The sequence below is a fragment of the Vanellus vanellus genome (assembly GCF_965231255.1).
Source record: "Vanellus vanellus genome assembly, chromosome: 5".
NCBI lineage: Eukaryota > Metazoa > Chordata > Aves > Charadriiformes > Charadriidae > Vanellus > Vanellus vanellus.
In genome coordinates this window covers 65,874,856-65,895,689 of record NC_138910.1, presented here as the reverse complement: position 1 = coordinate 65,895,689, position 20,834 = coordinate 65,874,856, and the positions used below count along the sequence as shown (strand labels likewise).

At 43.8% G+C, this 20,834-nt stretch overlaps 1 protein-coding gene across 1 annotated transcript; it reads right to left on the bottom strand.

The window, feature by feature from the left end:
• Positions 1 to 398: 398 nt before the first annotated feature.
• On the bottom strand, positions 399 to 8,671 carry LPAR3 (lysophosphatidic acid receptor 3; the record flags this gene model as incomplete). The annotated part of the gene is made up of 2 exons (XM_082483696.1): positions 399 to 754; positions 7,936 to 8,671. 2 exons carry the CDS (start codon positions 8,669 to 8,671, stop codon positions 405 to 407), a joined length of 1,086 nt encoding a protein of 361 aa, XP_082339822.1. The 3' UTR covers positions 399 to 404.
• Positions 8,672 to 20,834: the final 12,163 nt, after the last annotated feature.

Sequence of the window (20,834 nt, the reverse complement as noted above, 5' to 3'; positions counted from 1 at the left end):
GACACACAGAAACTGTTCAAAGCATAAATACTCAATGAATGCCAAGCCTGCACAGTAAGGCAGGTTTCTTCTCTCTGTAGGAGCTTAAGAAGGGTCTCACCACATTGCCTACATTTTGTTTTCATGCACAAAGAGTCTCTGAGATGTATTTATTCCACTCATACGAAAAAACAATTTCATGTACTTAAAAGAAAAAAAGGAGAAAGACGGCAGTACAGAAGGTTTTCTTCATTACAAAGTGTTTTTCCATCAGGCAATTATTTATAAGAACTTTTGTTAACACTGGAGTTTAGGCTCTGGAACAAAGTGGATACATTGTTTACTAGCTTTGCCAGTCAATCTTCTCTTGCAAAACCTCTCCCTTCCCCCTCTCCGTTTCCAGCCAAGTCAGTCCCTTGAATAGCTCAGGAGTTTCCTTTGTCACCAAGATCTCCTTTTCCACAAATAGTCCCTTGAATAATGCCATCTTCAATGTAGTGCCCTGAGGTATCCGTGCTCCTGCAGAGAACTGTCGAGGGGACCCGCGATGAACGTCTGTCCTGGCTCTTATCCTCAGAGGAGCAGCAAATCATCCTTTTCATGGTACTCCACATCTCATCATCTTTGTATGAATAAATTACTGGATTCATTACAGAGTTCAGCAGGGCCAGGAGAAGAAACCACCTTTTCACATTCTGAATCCCACAGTAGGTGCAGTTCAGACCATCGAGCAGTAAGACGACCAGGCCAGGGGTCCAGCAGACAACAAAGGCACCTAGAAATAAAGGAGACAAAAAGACTTCAAACTGCTAAGGGGTTGGGGTTTTTGGTTGTTTTTTTTTGTTTGGTTTGTTTTTTTTTTTTTTTTTTTTTCATCTTACAAGACTACTGGGTTCATCAAAAAGCTACACAAAATAGCAGGAAACAACAAAATTTTATCTACTACAGCTTCTCTGCCAAGATGCAGGCATGAGGTAGGACAGGTCTCAGAAGTCTGCAGGGAGCAAGAATCCAGCTGCTGACAGCATCAGCTCAAACATGAGTGGGGAAAGGTCATCACAACAGTGATTTGTACACACTGATAAATAAACAAGAGTTCTGGAGCATTAACAAGCAGAGAACTGGTGCTTTGAACACAGACTTCCTCTCTTCATCTCTCTCTTGTACACTGGAGAAGATGCCAGGTGGTCCACTTCCACCACTGCCGCAAGATGATTCAAAGAAAAGATGTGTCTGCTGTCACACTACAGCTGAGTCTGCAAAGCTAAGGGCATACTGCTCAGTACATAAAACAAGAGTCACATAATTTAAACACGTCGTGGCTGGAAACCCCACAGCTACTGTAGGATGCACTCTGCTATCTGTGACACGCCAGCACTGCTCCCCGGCCGGAGCAGCAGCCCAGCTCTCTCCTCTGATCCCTCCTGGGCTGTGCGTGCTGGGTACTTGAGACCCAACAGCTCAGATCCGGCAAAGAAATTCAGTTGTAAATGAAAAGAGAGAAAGAAACAAATAGGTAAGTTAGCAAAGATGAACCAGAAATGTAGCAGCCAGGGCAAAAAAAAACAAAGCAAAGAACAGAATAAAAAGAAAAAACAAAAACCCCAAAAGGATCAGGAAGTATGAGAGCAGTGATGGGGGAACAAGAAAACTCTGCAAGAGAGGCATTTCCCCAAAAGATAGCAAGAAACCACCAGACAAGCCCAGGAGCAGCAGGGTTCTCCTCCTGTTTCAGCTGGGAGGCAGGAATGACAACTGCCCCTGTGAAGAAGTGAGACACAAGGTGATAATAAAAGCTGAAAGAGGCAAAGTAGGACAACACATTCCTCTCCCACCAGCTCCTCAAAAAAAGAAAAAAAAAAAAAGGGGGGGGGGGGCGTAAAGGAGAAGATATATTGGAGAGAGTGACGACAATGTGAAGAAAGCACAGAAATCACAGCTTAGAAGGAAGTTCAACATTGTGTTTGCACCTCTCCACGTAATTGCACATCCCCACCATAAAGGCAGGGGCGTGGGCAGGACTGGTGGGGAGGTGGAATATCACGACTAAACGCAGCCCTTGGCCAAGAGCTTGGGATGGGCACTGAACTGCCCCATCTGCCCTCCTGCCTCCCCCCCGGCACCACAGTCCGTCATCCCTCGTCTTGAGCCCAGAGAAGGAGTAGCCCTGTGCATGATAATACTAACTTAGCACAAGCCACAATTGCTGTCTGACATACAGAAATAGAAAATTACAACTCTGCACAACAGTCACAGTTTGAACAAAGTACTGAGGAAATTCCAATCATTTATAACAGAGTTTCCCCCTTTTCAGGCTTAGGAAAAGAAAAAACCGAAAACAATCAAACAAATAAGAATGATAATAGCTACACGCTAAAGAGCTCTCCCTGGGGGTGTTGGTATCTGTTCAACAGTTTTGGTAGGGAAAGCAAGTCCAGCTTACTTTTTTAAAGCCGCTGGTTTTCCCATAGTGAGCTGTGCAAGCAAGCAGGGGGAGCACAGCCGGGCTCACGGCAGGACACAGGCAGCGCCGGAGCCAGCACTTGGCAGCACCTCAGGCATCCCATCGGCTGTGCTGTGCACCCGGGCTGGCTTCAGCAGCGCTGGACACTTTGCCCCATCGAGGATTTTAATGGACACTGTGCCTATCTGATGAGCAGGCCATAATGGTATATAAAGTGAATTCATAATGGTATATAAAGTGAATTCATGTCATGTATTGAGCATTAGGATTGCTGAGAAATGTATCCAGGACCATGGATCTTGCTGCAAATCTATGCTCCTGGAGTCCAGACAAAATTCAACCAACAGATTTACTATGTTTCGGGCAATATTGTACAGAACAAAGACAAGAGAACACCTCCTTCAGGAACTGCATTTTCTACTCTGCTGTACCAAGATTTTTGTCATGCTAAGTACTAATTTCATGGTGTTAGTTTTGAGATACTGGTTAACATCAGTAACATTCCTCCATTGCCCACTGGCATCAGGAGCTGCAAGCTGCTACCACAACACTTGTTTTCTCTGGTCAGTCTCTATAGTACACACTGGTTTGGCTCCAGCGTGCTGAGTAAGCACTTGCGACACCAGCTCTCTCTTACTACAGTCTACAACGGGGAAAACACTGTACTGATTTATTGCCCTGGGGTTCACCAGCAAATGCCATCCGTTTTACCAAGCACTAGAACCAGAAAACGCTACTGTCTCTAGTTGAGTGTCTCTGTAAGTATTTGGACAGAGAGCTTTTGCTAGCCACCAAGGGTCACTGGCACAGTCGCCAACACACCAGCTCCATGCAGAAACTAAGATGGTAACAAACCCTCCTTAGAACAAGGACTGCGAGTGTTTTGACCACTGGTACCACAAAGCATGCAAGGTCCACCCCTGCTTTCATGGAAGTCAGCAGGAAAGGAAACAGATCCCAAAGCCACATTTAACAAAAGACACATAAATTTCTCCATCAAACAAAACCCCAAGATTGCAGCCAGGATTAGTCCGTGAACTCCCAGGGTACATCTCTGTCTACCTACACAGGCAAAACCCTAAAAGGCTTCAGTGGCAGAAGTAAGGGAAGATAAAAGACACCTGCAGACACCTCTCCGCACATTTTCCCCACCTCACAACTGGAGACAAGAGCATGGGGCAATGCAATGACAGTGTCGGAGTTACTGGCCAATACTTTCATGGGACCGTTGATTTGACTCCATCAAAAATACATTTTTCTGTGTGTGGAGACAACACAAGCTATTCACACCCTGCTCCTGGCACCGCAGAGATGAAAGCGAGGCATGGCTCAGACTCCCAGCCTTGCTCGCATTTTGCTATTTTTAATCACAGGGCTTTCAGAGGGAACAGTGGGTAAGCATAAATGTATACCTTTGTCTTGGCCCTTTGGCGATTTTCTTGTTTGCAGACTTTTCATCTGGTAGGCGCTCCTCTCCATGAGAAAGTGCCACACTCCAAAAAGAATTTAATTTCTGGGACTGTCTAAAATTTGCAGAAGTGACGTGAAACATAGCCTGGGTGCAGCATGGACCAGAAGAACAGCTCTGCGTCTTCCCACCAGCTTATGGGGGATCAGGTGTCACAGTGCCTCAAGGTTAATTTGAGGATTTCCCATTAGATTTAAACATGGATTTTCCTGTAGATTACATCATCTCTGCTTGAAAATGAATTCCTGTGTACCTGGAAGCACTACTGATGCTTCGGCAGCATCATGTCATAAAACTCTGCACATCAAAGCTGCCCCTGAGCATGCCAATGCTGAGAAAAAAAAAAAAAAAAAAAAGAGTGCAGTAGCTTCCAGTTGCCTCTGCCACATGTGCGCCCGAGTTAAAACAGCAAGTTACCAATTAAACTATAAATTCACTGAAACTGAAAATCATCTGCCTCAAAGCTGCTATTTTAGCAGGAATCTCACTGCCAAGTTCAGATGAGCTACCACACACGCACCACCTGAAAATCACACACCCGCACACCTGCAGCCACCCTTCTTCAAAGCTACAGTCACAGGCTCAGCTAGGATCATGCCACAAGGTCAGCCAAAGAGGATCTTCGCCCCTTTTGCTAGGTTTCACATCTTCCAGTTTCAACCAGATATCTCCCTAGGGTTTGGCATGCCAAAGGCAAAGCCTTGCTCCTATCCTGTGATGGACCATTTTAGGAGTTAAAGCAGAAAAAGGTAGACAACAGGGACCTGATTCCCAGCCTCTGGAAGGGGTCATCCAAGCCCAAGGGTGGTGTAAAAAGCCACCTGCACCTTCCACCACCATGAATCCATGAAGTCATACTGAAACCCAACCCTTAACTGTACGAGCACAGAAGAACACCCAGAGAGCACAGCGATGTTTTGCTGGATGGACGGCCAGCCACAGCCCAGCCTCCCCAAGGAGGGAGGTGGAGGCAGGCAGGAGGAGCAGCACACCAGCAGCACATGCAGCCTCCTTCCACACAGGAGCCGGGCAGCAGGATTTTGTCCTCAACCTCCCATGAAACCAGCAGAGCACATTAACGAGAACTCTGGTTCTCTTCGTGCTTCATCCAGCAACAGAGCATCTTAGAATCTCTTTCAGTTAAGGCCACATCAGGTGTGTACTCCAAAGCATTTTCAGATGTTTTGGAACAAGCCATTAAAAATGACTTTGCCTTGGGCAAAATCCATGCGCTGCATATAGCTATAGGTTGTTGCATCAGTGGGTGTAAGTAGACATTTGAAGAATCACTTGGGTCACTTGGTGACTCCTTTGGTAACTGGAAAGCCCAGAAAACACGCTATTCAGTTTCTAATACATTTTGCACAGTGCACTTGAACGACTTGCCCGGGAATGAACATTTCAAACTGTTTTAAAATACAAAATTCTCATTCCTAGAAGTAAACATTTATGAAATGCCTCTTAGACTCTGAATTTGGAGAGCTGATATGAAGGAACATGCCAAAATAGATTTCTTCTGATACGGGAGTTTTGGGGTCAATCTTGCACCCAGCAACACATGCTGGGTTGCATTCAACTTCTTTGGAAGCAAAGCTTCTGTTTTGGTTTTGTTTCTGACTGGCAAAGTAAATATACAAAATTATGATCTCTAAAGTAGCACTCAGGCTTTCTAAGTTAAATTTTCCTGGCCTAGCACACAATATCATTTAGCACACAATATAAACACTTTACCCAAATTATAGTTTAATCTGGTGGCTGAAAAGCCATATTCTGCGAATAAGAGAAAACTAATGTTGATCTTTAAATCAACCCGTATTCCTAAGGCCCCTCTCCCTAGTAAAAGAAAAAATAAGTTGAAAATGAAGTTTAGAGTGGGGTTTATTTCCACACAGCAGCACAGCTGTGGTGAGCACTGAAGACCTGCCACAGGCTAGAGGACCACAAGGGATTAACAAATGGCAGCCACCATCACTGTCCTTCCAAGTCTCACATCAGCCAACCGGGTGTCCTCTCCCCAGCACACAGACCACCTCTCTGCTCTGACCTGCACCCAAGGCACGGGTGGCAACTGAGAACTAAAAGTGTAATTCCAACGCTCACTCAGCACCCTCCAACTTTGGTTTATACAAAAATAAAGTAATATTAACTACGTAAGTAGATGTACTTATCTTACATAGCTAGACAAGGTGATGTTGATTTATTTCCACATGATTTCCTAGAAAGCAGGCTGCAGCTCTGCCTCGCATAGGAATGCTTAGAGAACTAATTTTTAAAAGTGTTTTTCGTTTTGTTTCTTTCCAATGCAGCAGTTAAGTACAACCCACATGATGCTTACGCTTTAGGGAAGGATCATGTTTGGAGCAGGGATTTTCTCCTTTCAGGTGGATGGTTTAAGTTTCACTGCTTCAGTGGGAGCAAAAGATTGAATCTTCCCTCTGCAATTTGAAGGGACACAGGAACAACAGCCATATTGTCTCTCTATAGGTGCCATAAAAGCAAAGGGAAAAAAGGAAGGACAACTGGGGAGGGATTTAGAAGGGAAAGGCTCTGGCAGTGGACAAGCCAACTTCAGGAGACACAGCAGAAAAAGTGAGAACCTTGTACTTGCTTGAACCATTAGTCCACTTTCTTTTCCAAGGTCACGTGCTGTAAAGTTAAAATGCTTTAGAAGCTGGGGTCAGTTAAAGGCATTGTTTGGTAGATGACATACTACAGCACTCCTATTTTGGGGAGGAAAAAAAAAAAAAAAAAAAAAGAAGAAAGAGAACCAGATACCAGACTGTGGAAACAGCATCCATAGACTGCCAGGGGAAGAAAACACCCTCAGCCTGAACTTCCTACCCTGGCAACTCCTACCTCCATGAAAAATGACACTTTTCTCCCAGAGCTTTCTAGTACTACCATGCTGCGGTATGACACAAATACGTCCCAAGTATACATGGACACCAGCTTTCCCAAAAGCTCCAGCCTTCTTGTGCTGGCTCACACAACATCAGAACAGTCATCAGGGCAATAAAGCCATATTTGTGGGTTTAGACCCCAACCACCAGAGCCCAACTTCACGAGTGTCCCAGTGTGTCGTCCCCCCCCCCCCCAGTTCCACTTGCAGCGAGCTGCACGAGCCATGCTCATGTGATGCTGGGCTTCCACAAAACATCTTGCTGGGATTCAAGTCCTCCTGGGGAAAATTGACTGCTACAGCTAGTATTTTGTGCCAGTGATCAATCATCCACTTCGTGCATCTCTAATTTAATAAGCAGCTACATCACACCTAGCTGATGAAGTGATCTGAGCTGCCCAAATATCAACAGTGTCTCTGGGGCAGAACCCACGTCAAATCTCATGTTATGATCTCGAGATCCAAGGCCACACTGTATCATCATCTGAAAGTATTTTGCACTGTGCAGTCTTCGCAGAATGAAGCTGAATTCTCCCCTTGCACAGCAAATCTCTGTCAAAGTCCTAGACCCACCAGGCATCCTCTCCTTTCCCCAGGGAAGGTGCATTTCCAGGGGGAAGAAGTTAGTATGTTTAGGAAACAGCCAAGAAGAAGAAGTGTAAAGAAGACTATCCACATCCAGCCATTGGATTCATGGCCTTGTGCAGTTATTAGAGAGCATTCTTTTAAAAGTGTTCTACTAGGTAGCTGTGAATCTTGACAAACCTTCCCCCAAAGTGATTTTGTATACCCCTCCCTGCCCTGTGCAACAAACTGTAGATAATTTGTGGTTTGTAAAAGCTGCCTGTCAAATAGAGACACTTTTCTTCTTCACATTGACCAGTCTTCTACTTTGCATTTCTGATTGATGCAACACTTTTACTTCATCATCTAAAGCAGACAGAAGACTAAATGATTCCAGCACTTATAAGTTTGATGAGGGGTTTTTTGTTTTGTTTTGTCCTTGGGAGGGGGGGTGGCTTTTTTTTTTTTTTTTTCATTTATTTAAAAAACAAAAACCCCAAACCACACAAACCCATTGACTGGCACTGCCAGCCTTGCACGCCATGGTTTGTAGTCTCTTACCTAAGAGAGTCATGACAGTCTTCATAAGCTTCACAGGGGTCTTCCTACGGCTAATGGATCCACTGGTATGTGACGACAAAACATTCGTTTTCCTCTGGACATACATGTAGATTCTTATGTAAACCACCACCATAATGAAGAAGACAACCAGGTTTAAGACACTCCAGAACACCAGGTAACTTCTGCTGTAAATGGGCGCCAGGGATGAGCAGGCGGTAATGTCACAGAGGCAGTTCCAACCCAGGGTAGGAACAGCACCCATGAAAATAGCAATCGCCCAAATTGATATAATTAAAAAGGTGACTCTCTTCTTCGTAAGATTACTGTGGATCTTCATCCGCATTATCGACATGTGCCGCTCAACAGCTATGACGAGGAGATTCACCAGGGAAGCTGTCAGGCTGGTGTCCAGAAGACCCTGACGCAAAAACCAGCGGTTAACAGTTAATGTCTTAGACACTGGGCCAGTGTTGAACATCAAGAAGACATAGGCAATTCCAGCAAAAAAGTCTGCAGCAGCTAAGTTGGCGAGGAGATAGTAAAAGGGAAAATGAAACCTCTTGTTCTTGACCACAGCTGCTATGACCAACGAATTTGAAATGAAAATGAAGAGGCAGAAAAATGTCCCAAAACACAGAACAACAATAAGCTTTGGCCCTGTCCACTCATCTACTGTGTCAGTGTTTGTCTTGTTATAAAAAAAGTCCATGCGCTTATCATAGTAGCATTCGTTCATCCTGGATTAAAGCCCCTGCATCCTAGGAAGGGTGGAAGGGAAAAAAAGAAAGAAGGATTAAAAACAACGATTGGCCCTTGCTTCAATGACCAAAACTCATACCTCTTGTGTTTTTTTTGGGGGGGGAGGGGGGGGGGGGGGGGGGAGTGGCATGGGATAGGCACATGAGAGGGTATATATTTGGAGGCCTCAAGTACAAATTTATATTATACAAAGTTAATGCAGAAGGAGACATTCTGTCTACTGGAGGACTGCAGTGCACGGTGCTTTGATGAATCAAGAATTTTCAAAAGACTGACTTACTCACAAAACTCCAGCACAGTCCCTTGGCGCTAGCAGTCGTACCATACAGGCAACAAAGTGGAAGTTAACAGGTTAAAAGTGACTTTCTGGAGGTCACAAAGAAAATCTGAACAAAAGCCAAGCCATTCTTGCTCTGAAATCCCACGTTCGAGCCACAGCCCCATCATTATTTCCATTTCTCAATGTATCCAGTCAGGACAGTGAAGCATAAATCATAACTCTTCCATTTTACTGACTAAGCAATAAAAGGCCGATCACTGGAAAAATATTTTTTGGCTTTTCAATTATATATTAATAAAGGTAAAAATATACGTATATAAGACGTTACAGGCATACATATTCTGAGCACATGCCTGTTATTTACTGCTACAGGATTTAAGTAAATGTGCTGAAAAGGGAAAAACATATTCTACTTATTCAAGTAATGTAAAGCCAAGGATTATTTTATTGGACTGTCAACCCGGAGCCCTGTGAGCACCACACAGCCCAATTATCTTCAAATCCAAAACACAGCTTCCTAGCCAACCACAGGATAAAGCGAGCCCTGCAACAGCATTAAGTAGTGGTGGTTTTTTTTTTTTTCCCCCTTATACCCACTCAGCACTATTTTGGACACAGGGCTATTAACCACGATGGAAGGGGGAATCTGCGTTCCAGATTACATCACACTTTAGCTGCTCCGGTGAGGTCAATGTCAGCTGCCTTGGCAATTTTACTGCCTTTATTACGAACCAAACAGAACTCCAATTAATTTACGCAATTGCTCTGACAGCAATTACTTGTGGTGACCAGACCCCACGCAGGGTCTCACAGCCTCGGGGGAAGAGTTTGTGTCTGATCATCACTGCCCTCACATTCACTGTCAGTAGCTGAATAAGGGTTTTAACAATCATTTCATTAATAGATACTGTATAGTTTTAGCAAAACCTAGGAACCCAACCACAGCACAAAATCCTAATCATGTTAGGTATTATACAGAGTGGCAAACCTGTGCCTGACTCTAAGGACGGCGAGGAGGAAGTATCGGGATGCAAAGCTGCAGGAGAGGCAGCAACACTAATAGCTTTTGTAAACCTCCTCGTGAGCCTCCGGCTGTCACGAATGCCTGAGCAGTAGACTGAATGGGGCTGGAAAGAGGAAAAAAAAAAAAAAAAAACAACAAAAAACCCACCACAACCTACAAGTGGTTGCAGGCAGAAAGATTCAAGAAAGCATAAGCCTTTCACTTCTGCAGCTAAAATTGATCACAGATAAAGATCAGGTTCACTTAGTCTATTATTACCTTGTGGTTACTTAACAGCTACATCTCACCTCTCCAGAGACTAGGAAGCAAATTAAGCAATCCCCAGCAGGCTGGCTAACAAGACACATCTATATTAATTGTTCCTTCTGAGTTTTAAGACAAAAAGGTTAAATCTTCTGTCATTCAAGTTATGCTACTGGTGTTATTTCTCTCATGCAATATTTGCGTTATCTAATTTTAAATCAACTTGTGCTATTCCATGATTAATATTTTCAAAGTGTTTTGTTTTGTTTTGTTTTTTTTTAAATACTTCATTTTTATGAACTAGCTGCTTAGCCTTTTTTTCTTGGTTCCTACCCTACACCTAGTAGTCAACATGAAAGCAGGCCACTTGATGTTGTTGTCCATTTTATTACGCTCAAGAGCCTAGGCAGCCACTTCTTATATAAAAGAATACATCATTTAAAGCATCAAATTCAAGTACACAGTCAGAACTAAGAACAATTACTTAAGGACAAGAAGTGGAAGAAACAAGTAAATCATCCCTTGTACTGAAATACTGCAGAGCATCTCTTCATCTAAAAATAAAAAAGCCTCAGCAACTCAGATCCTCCGTAATGAGTCAACCAGAATTCAATGCCTACCGCTCCCTATTCAGGGCAATACGGTAGAGTTGGGCAGTCAGTACATCCCCCATTCTCACCTAGGAAGTACTCAAAAGTCAAATTAAGTCTGTAAGTGACCAGAAGTCCCTGAGAAGCTGCAGACAAGAGCTACTCAAGCAGCTGAGTGCTGGGAACCCTGCCAGCGAGATGGCTCTGCTCTTACCCACCAAGGCAGTAAAGGACTTGCTGAGCTTGACAGACCAGCCCAAATGCCTGCAAATAGAAGCAGCATTTTGGGCAAGAATGGCAGGGGAAAAAAAAAAAAAAAAAAAAGAAGAAAAAAAATCTGTGAAAATTATAGGCAAGGTTTTCTGAACATGTTGTATCTTACTGCATAATCATCTCAACAGATGACTCTCTTTCACTTGTAGTGACAGGAGAATAAAGAGATCCACAGATACTTTTTGCATCTCATCTGGAGAACAAGCTTAAAGAAATCCAAAATATCAACTACGAACTTATTCTAAATGCTTCAGCCTATTGATATTCCATCCTCATTTGAAGTAGTACCTGAAAAAATAATAAATAAATCACATCCGTAATTCTCCACCAAAATAGTCACACTACAAACACTCACTGTCACACAGCAGAGCTCAAGTGACAAATGATTTTGAAAGAGAAGTCTTGAGGTGTTGAGACAAGGCAGGAGGGAGTAGAGAAGCATCCAGCTGAGGTCTCGGGGTCACAGGGCAGACTCTGGAGATGTCCAAATGGAAGCTGCATCAAAGCGGTAGCTGAGCTGGACTTGGTTTGCATCCCAGTCCTTCAGAGCAGCGACGCCGCACTTGGCTGTCTGTACCAGCCCATGTACAAACAGCACTTGTCACACCAGGGTCCTTCAAGACAGTGGTTTATTTCACAACTCCATTTTATTTTAAGTCCTCCCAGCAGAACTAGCCTGGCCTCAGGGGAGCCGTCCAGCTGTGACACAGCTGTGCAGCTGGATCCTCGGCGGTCCTGCCCCCGTCCACACCAGGCACAAGAGATGTATGATAGGATAGCCCATATTTCCTGGCGCATCACAGTTTAACACATTGCAGGACTTTATTCTCCAAGTCTTCTCTTCTGCGGCCAAATTGGAGGTGATTATTGTAATCAGGGCAGGTTTACACTTAAAAAGAAAAAAAAAAAAAACACAGCAAAACCTTAAAATATTACATATTTCAGACTTGTTTATTAAGTAGACACAAATTTGAAGATTCAGGCAAAACATTTTAAAAATAATAGAAACTGAAATAGTAGAAAAACAGCTGAACTGGTCAGTGCAGCCTTACAAAGACAACAGAGAGTCTTCTAGAGTCTGCGGAGCAGAGAGCTCCCCAGTTCTACTACTCACTTCATGAAGAATTGCCTTCTTTTGCTTTGAAAGTGTCTCTCATGAGATTGATGATTCTCTTTTTTTTTTTTTTTATGGGAAAGTACAGCAAACAATCTCCACTCACCTCTTCTATGCCTCTTGGTATTTCGTAGCCCTCCATGTAGACCTGCAAAAGCTTGATAGCAGTAACCACGAATTGCATATTCTACAGATGGGTTGAGCTACTCACTTGCCACAAGTCACTTGCAAGCAAATACCTCAAAACTTTGCAAGTGCCAAAAGCATATCCTTGTCAAAAAGGCTCTTTTCCTTATTTCAATCTATTTAATTACTTCAGTTCAACCAACAGTGGCTACAAAGATCAGAAACTGATGGACTGTGAAGTGTGTTTTCCTTCGCCACTCTGTGTAAACATAAGCTTTGAGTGGGAGAAATCATCTGTTCCAAAAATCTCAAAGGATTTGGTGCAGTTAAACTACTTTCAAACACAAAAGCACGCATTAAGAATTCTTCCCAATCCAGCACATCTTGAGCTCTGTTTGTCTTAAAGACAGCTTGTATATTTGAATAGATTTGAAATTCCTCTACATAAGTGCAACTTGTATCAAGTCAGAATATGTTCCTCACCATTCTTAAAATAAAAGTCAAGAATTTGCATGAGTACATAGGAATATATTATACTAGCTACCTAAATAAAGTTAATGAAATAAAACATCACCTAGATAACGTTTTCAGACAAAAGCTTCACCTAATTACAAGCTAACACGCTTTAATAGTTCTTATTCAATTAGAATCTAGTTTGCTTCAAGAAAGGCACTAAAAATCTGTATATTTATAATGAAATTTAATATCAGTTATTTAAATGGAGGATTTTTCTGGTTCAAACTGTGATTAAAAATCACCTTTTAAGTCACTTTGATTCAAAATTAAATTTGGCCTGTAAATCAGCTCTGAGTTACTCATTATTAACGCAGACATTTCTGAAGGAAAACTCAAATAGCATTTTAACGAGAAGGTCATTACAAAATTTAGCCTGCAAGCCATAATGTGATTCATGGCACAGCCCGCTGGTTTTCTGCTGCCTCTTTCCTGTCCATTAAAAACCAAGTTGTTTCAATACATTGGCCACGGCCTTATCGAAGAGTTGGCGTCAGTTTGGGGAACTTTGACGGCTTCTGCCTTGCTCCTGTGTAAACGCGACAGGGAGGGAGGGAGGGCGCAAGCAGGGGTTGGCACGATGAGCTACTGTCAGAGGATCCAAGCCGAGTTTTTAGCTGGACTGAGAAGTGCGCAGAGCGGGACTGAACCTATAGGAGGACTATAGTAGCGAAGCCCTATGGCAGGACCGAAAGTCATCTTGGGGGAGAGGTGAGGGAAGTTGGCCCAGGCGGAACCCCTGCCCGGTTTTACCGCTGGTTTTCCTGAGCTGGCACAGGGATTTCCGTGTGGAAATTCAGGGCAGTTCAGCACCCAAAAGTGATACACCCCGGAACAGAAGGAGAGAAAGGGCGGCCCGGGCAGGTCGGGGGGACAGCCCGGGGGGGTGAGCAGCGCCCGGGCCAAGGCTGCAGGGCGGGCAGGCTGCCAGCCCGCGCCCGAGCACCTCGCCTCCTCCCTGCCGCCCCTTGGCCATTAGCAAAGAGCAGGTATTAAATCAAGATCTCTGTAAGGTATTTTGAAGCTCGTTACAAAAGTCGCTCTTCAGAAAGCGGAGTTTATCGCGCTGACTGATCGCCGGCACTGGTGGCGGAGCAAGGAGGAGAGTCACTTGAAAAACTCTTGTTGCATTCAAACTGTTACTGCAGAGAAATATTAGGCAGCAGCAATTGCCTAGCTGCACGTAGTGCTTTGGCTTTTTAAACTTATCCTACAAGCAGCAGACGGCCCTTGATACAGTACCGCGCGAGGAGCATCTGGAGGCTTCCAGACTACGCAGCCCTCAGCAAGGGCTCCCCGCAGCAGCGCTCGTGCTTGCCTGCGCCCTGCGCCACAGGCAGATGCGGACACCCTCCATCCCTTCCTCTTCTTCTGGATAAGCAACTGGCGCCGCTTTTATTCTTCTAGTTATTGAAAATCTCTTTCTCACCTCACTCCCGGAGGAAGGCGCAGGCAGCAGAGGGGCTGCTCAGCGCCCCAGCTCCCAGCTATACATACAAGTAGTACCAGTTCAGACAGGGAATTGGTTCCTTGTTCCCCTCCACACCCTGCGCACATGTATGGCCGCGGAGGAAAACACAGCCACATGATTGCACAGTAACCCAAGAAACCCATTCAGGTTACCTCGGCTTAGAAAGAAATACCAGCACAGAGAAGGGTGTGTAACACAGCAGAGGCCAAAAATGTTAATATGTAACTGTAAGAAGGAGTTCTGTGAGGCAAGTACTTTGGTTGGCTTTTAATTGTCTGTAGTAGTTAATTGATATTATAACAAAAAGCAATTTAGAGAAAAACTGAAAGGAAGCACATAAAGAACACAAATTTATGCCTGAATATCTCAATCTAAACTAAAACTTTTTATCTGGTACTATTAGAGGATGCAATGGAAGCCACCATTTGTTTAACAGGTTTTACAGAGGCAAATTATCTCAGAAGCAACTGTTTCACATTTTGTATATTAAGGAAATTCTGTGGGCTTTGCCTGTACTTAGAACATGGACCACGTTTTTAAAGCCATTTTTTAATACAGCTCTACAAGTTGGAGAAAAACTTATTATTAAAAAAATATACATCTCAATGAGTAAGTTTTTAATCCAGAAAACTTCTTCATTACCAATGGAATCTACTTCTGGCTGTGTTTGCCTACTTTTTTTTTTTCTTTGTAACTTAAGTATTCCCAATATCAGATAATTAGCTGAACTAAAATCAAGCATGCGGCAAGCAGCATTATCCCATTATCTTGGTCTTCAACCCCTTTTAGAATAAGGAGAGTGGAGTGCCACATCCATTTCCACTCCAAGCCTGCTTCATCTACATAATGTTAACTTGATGGAAAGTACAGCAAAGCTCAGACTTCCACCACAGTTCTGGTCATTTCCAGTAATAGTCCAATTTAATGGCATCGTGGTTTAGACTGAAAAGGGAAGGGAATCAAGGGTGAAGGGAATCAAGATGACTCTATATGCATGTGACATTTACGAAGCATAAATCATTTGTCCTTGAACCACCTCTACCTTTGACAACTCTTACATATTGGTGGTGGAAACATCTAAGGTTTTATTATTTATCACATAGCCTTGGTATTGTACGCAGGATATAGGGTACAAACAAAGAGTCTTAAGAAAAGTATTAAAACTACCAAAAATGTTGAACCTCAGGACTAAATATTTAAAGTTGCAGAGAGAGGAAGTAGTACCGCCAGCCATGGACCACAGCGCTCTGTACACAGAACGATAAGAGGCTGTCAGGGCACAGAAGTGTCACCCACCCCATGCATGGTCACCCCATGCACGCGTGCTGCAGACTGGTGCGGGTGGTTGAGCTGGGAAGCAGAGGTACAGGGAGGCCCACACCAAGGTGGTACGAGTCTCAGGCTCCAGATCCTGGAATTTCTTTAGTACAGAGCTACTCTGCTGTATGAAATTGCTTTTTAAAGCTCTGATCCACTACAAAAAGTTGTTGGGGACGGATACTAAGTAACTCACTAGTTACCACAAGTTTAGACTTCAGACTTTGGTAATTTAAGACTTTCTGAAATTATGGTTTACTAAATCTATATATGGAGTTCAAACTAAAAACTTCACTGCAAAGCTTTCATTTAGTTTCCTTTAAGTGTGGTTCTGGAAGGAGCTGGCAGGTCATCCTATAATGCGGAAACAGACACAGCATTTAAAGTCTTTAAAAGCCATTCAAACAGCCAGTACATTGTGAAACATGCCTAGAAGAAAATACCTGTTCTGCTTCTAAACTAAGTTTTCCATTTCTGCAGAACTTCCAGGTCCGCTCATTGATCACTATCAGCTCCATTTTACAGTTCAATAAGTCAGCTTTCTTTCACAAAACCTACAGAATGTGAATACAGACTATTTCAGCGCAGTCACAACCAAGTGAACTTTAACTGTTTATTTTCAGCACAGAGCTGATGAGGACCTGAATCACGCCACTACTCATTAAAACAAGCCACCTGACTGTATCTGATCCGTTAACAGATTCAGAGCCCTGGTTTGCAAGCAAACACTTCGGTGGAACTGGTAGAAATGGTGGGCTCTAAGAAATATTTGCTAGAGGCACAGAAATGGACCTAACATCTTAGAAGTAGAAGCCAGGTATGTAAAACTTTAATACCCAAGAGGAATACATTCTCTACGATGTCAAAGCCTTATACTTAAGAGGTTTTATTTCATTATCTGATAGCATAAAGACTATGCTGGAGGATGTTCCAACGTAGTTAATGCTCACAGTAGCACAGAAGGATAAGGATACAGTTAATCCAATTTGCCCGAAACTATCACCTGGCATTCTGCAAAAAAGCCAAATACATCTTTCAGCTTTACTTGCTGATAAGACCTGCTGCACTTTTACTGATTGTGCAAATTTGTTTGGGTTTGTTTGGTTTTTTTGTTGTTCGGGTTTTGTGGGGTTTTTTGTTTGTTTGTTTGTTCGTTTTCCTCCTTAAGTTCACTTCATTTTCAATACACAGATAAACTTTGAAATCAGATTTTTCACCATATAACTGGATTTGAGTTGTGCTTCCTGGGAACACCTCTTAGAAGACCATAAGAACACGCAAGAACCCACATATTCTGCACAGTTTAAAGGACAAAGCTAAAGCAATGCACCTTACCAATCTGTAACAAGAAATGTCTTTCTAGATTCATATTCCAGATGGGAGAACAGATCTACCTACATGACCCCTGGAAACACAAAGGTACAAAACTGTACTTTTTTTTTTTCCTTAAGAAAAAACAACCTAATCAAAAGATATGATGCAAAACAGCATCATTGGATTTTTTCAGTGTATTGCATAGATTAAGATGATGCCTTATAAAAAAACTTCATAAAAGAATCTGTGCCCCCTTCCCCCCCCCATGTGGTGTATAGTTATTACCAGCGTCTCAGCGGGGCATGATACACGCCTAAATCCAGAGATGTGCAAGCCGAGTTTCAAACATACAGAAACTCCCGTGCGTACACGTAGGAAGCAGCTATCTCTTTTAGGTACGCGTTATATCTATCTATACACAGCGATGCGCAGGTGTTGGGGAGCCGCAGCACCGCCGTCAAACGGGGCTGTGCCCCGGGGCGGGCTGCCGGGGGGCAACCCCCGGGGGGGCCGAGCGTCACCCCACTTTCTGCTCCGCCACGCGGGGCAGAAACTCGCGAGGGGGCTCCGGCACGCGCGAAAAGACTCTCACAAATCTGCTGAAAGTTTTGTCCAGCCCGACTACGAGGAAAAAAAAAAAAAAATTGTTAATAAACCACCGAGTTCCTTCAGCTCCGCGATAAAGGTGTTCCCCCCCACCGACGACCGCCCCGGCCCCGCTGCGGCTGTCGGGGGGCTCTGCCCCGTCCCCCGCGGTCCCACTCACCGGCAGCCTCCGGAGCTCCGCGCCGCCGCCGCCGCCCCGAGCGGGCCCGCCCGCCCCGCCTGCTGCCCGCCCCGCCTCAACCCGCCCGGCCCCGCCGCCGCCCGGGACACGGCCCCGCCGCTCCGCGCCTGCCCCCCGCCTCGCAGCCGGCGCTAGAGCCAACAGAAAAGGGGTTGGTTGGTTGGGTTTTGTTTTTGTTCCCCCCCCCCCCCCCCCCACGCGTTTGTTGCCTCCCCGGTGCGAAGGTTTGGCTCTTCTGAGACATGGGCAGAGATGAGGCTCGCAAGCGAGACCTTCCAGCAACCCAGAGCGGTGGAAGTCTAAAGGGTCTTGCTGCCCAAAAAGCCCATCAGATGGGATGATGATGATGATCATCCATATTTTGGGAAACAAAAGCCAACGTCAGATAAAACAGCAATAATTTCCATGAGCAGATCAGGACAGTACAGTATACCTGCCACTGCCTTCCAGCATCACATGGAGCTGTTCTTTTAAACATGGTATGAAAAGCAAACAAGAACCACCTCACACCCAACACAGTAATACAGAAACCTTGAGGTTTGTGCCAGCTCCAAAGGGCAAGACTGAGCACACGCCTTTGCCAGGAAGGACAAGCCAAACCCAAACGTAGAAGGTGCTACAAGATAAATTTAATCTGAGGATCATGATCACCTGGATCTGTCCCACTGCTACCTACCGCAATCATTTACTGAGACCAGGCATCTCCATGGTGTACAGAGCTACCCATGGGTTTGCTCAGAGCTGGAGAGATGACAAAAGAAAACATCAGCAGAAAGTCTCTACTGCACTTCTCAGAAATCCTGGTAATGACCACAGCATGAAACCTAGACAGAGTGTTAAGAGCTAGGTGGAGCCTTGCACGTGAACATAATATATGAAATGCCAAACGGCCTCTGCTCCAACAGCTTTTTCCTGTTTTATCCATCAATGGAAAGCCCCAAAATAAGAGCCCAAAGTCTTATCCACCCTGTCCCCCTCGCTTGAATGCTCACCTTGAAGATAGCTCAGGAAGCTTTCTTCTCTTCCTTCCTGCTTGTTTCTTTCTAATGCAACCTTCTCAGTGCCTTTCCATCTATTTCTCTCCTCCTTTTAAGTCCTATAAGCAATTACCAAAAGCTTCTTATTCCCAGGAAACAAGACAACCAAAAGTAACGGCTTATTTTGAGAACACTTCGCAAAAGCTTATGCTCCAGCTTGACTTCCATTACTGCGCATTGCCTCCTTAGCAGTTGGAGTGGTACCACCTATCAGTCAGCAACTGTATTCAAATCTGTATTAATGCACAGAATTAGGAGTCAACATATGCCAGATTTCCTGTTAAGTCTAACCTCTGTGGAATAGAGAACTAATGAGAAGCTCCAGCAACTGGCTCTCATATTTTTTCCAAGATAAAAAAAAAAAAAAAAACAAAAAAAAAAACAAAACAACAAAAACCACCAAACAGATGGTGGAGACACAAATTGGTTTCTACAATACATTAGTGACCTGGCTCCAATACGGTAGGGCTGAAGCAGTAGTCTAGCTAGCAAGCAGCTCATATAATTAAAAATAATAATAATTTAAAGAAAATCAATACTGGACAAGCTTTGGTTCCATTATAGAAATTAACTTGGAAAAATCAGTAAGAATTAGAAGTATTTTCTGCATTCCTTCGGTTGATAATACTTCCCCTCGTACCCTGAGGATTTTCTCACAAGCAAATGTTTATTTGAGCAATGGCTTTGGCAGGTCACACTCCATGTCCTACTAAATTAGAAAGAAGCAGTTTGAGTCTGAGCTTTGGGATGCACTGTGCCTCACAGTGCCAAGGGTATGGGATGTACCTCACCTGCTTAAGGGAGAGGAGGCACTACACCTCAGAAGGTCATGAACCTGTCACACTGTTCATAAAACGGAAAGTACTTCCACAACATGCTATCCTACCTCAGGCAGCACTGCAAAATTAAATTAAAAAATTAAAGAGAGAAAATTAAAAAAAAAAAGTCAAAGTCCAAGGACTTGCCCTGCTTCAGTGTGGTGTTTGCAGCTCATAGCCATGGGCAGTAACATCTCACAATCACAAGAGATGCAGAGCTCGCACACTCAAGCGAGAGTCCTTGGAAGGGCAACACGTATTAGAACACATTATACGACTGATTATCCACTAACATAGCATTCATTATCTGCTTTTTCTAGGTTCAAGTCTCTAACCTAAGACTTCCATAAGTACTGGCAGAAGGTAGGTCAGTAAGGAAGATACAATTCATTTTCAGATGTGCTGGATTTTGGTCCTGTTTACTAGGGAACTGTTGGATTCTTAGACATTCCAGAAAGCTACCAGTAAAATGGCAGTAAATATGAAAAACACCAGCATCTTACACATAAAAAATTGAAAATTGCACACTGTATGGGCCAAGAAACTCTGCTCGCAATCAGTTAGTGCTGTTCACTTATGCAGTCTGCAGAAGAACACTTGGATTATCCAAGGCCCCAAAGCAGATGCTAAAAAGATATTGGCCCCAAGAAGTTCTATACATGAAAAATTGACTCTTCTGTCCTGAGTGCAAGACAGTAATCCTCTGTTCTAGATCACGCAATTAGCATCTGTGTGATGAAGAGACAATTATGGAAAAATCTTTGCTAACAGTGTGAAGTCTTGGTGATTGGTAGCAATTTAATTTTTTATCCAGAAGCTACAGTGACAGCGGAGGCCACAGCAAGGCATCGCTCAGACTGGGATGGGGAGAAGATTCTCTGTCCCAAAGGTGTTTCAGCAAGAGAAGCATTAAAATTTGCAGAGCCTGGACGCGTGGAAATACTGATGTGGAAACCACCTCCTCCAGACATCTAGCTGCAGCCTAAGCAAGACAAAATGCATTAACTTCCAACAAACAAAGCATTCATTGTCAGGAAGACAAATACTATGGGGGAAAGATTTGAATGACAGCGTATCTTTCCAGACCTCAGTCACCACTGTTCTTACCTGATGGCCAGAAATGCTGCAGAGAAGCTGTGGTTAACCTCTCTTCTTTAAACATCCCAGAGAACAGGCAGAAAATGAAGACAGATCTATTAAAAAATAAATAAAAAAAATGTTCTTCAACCTACC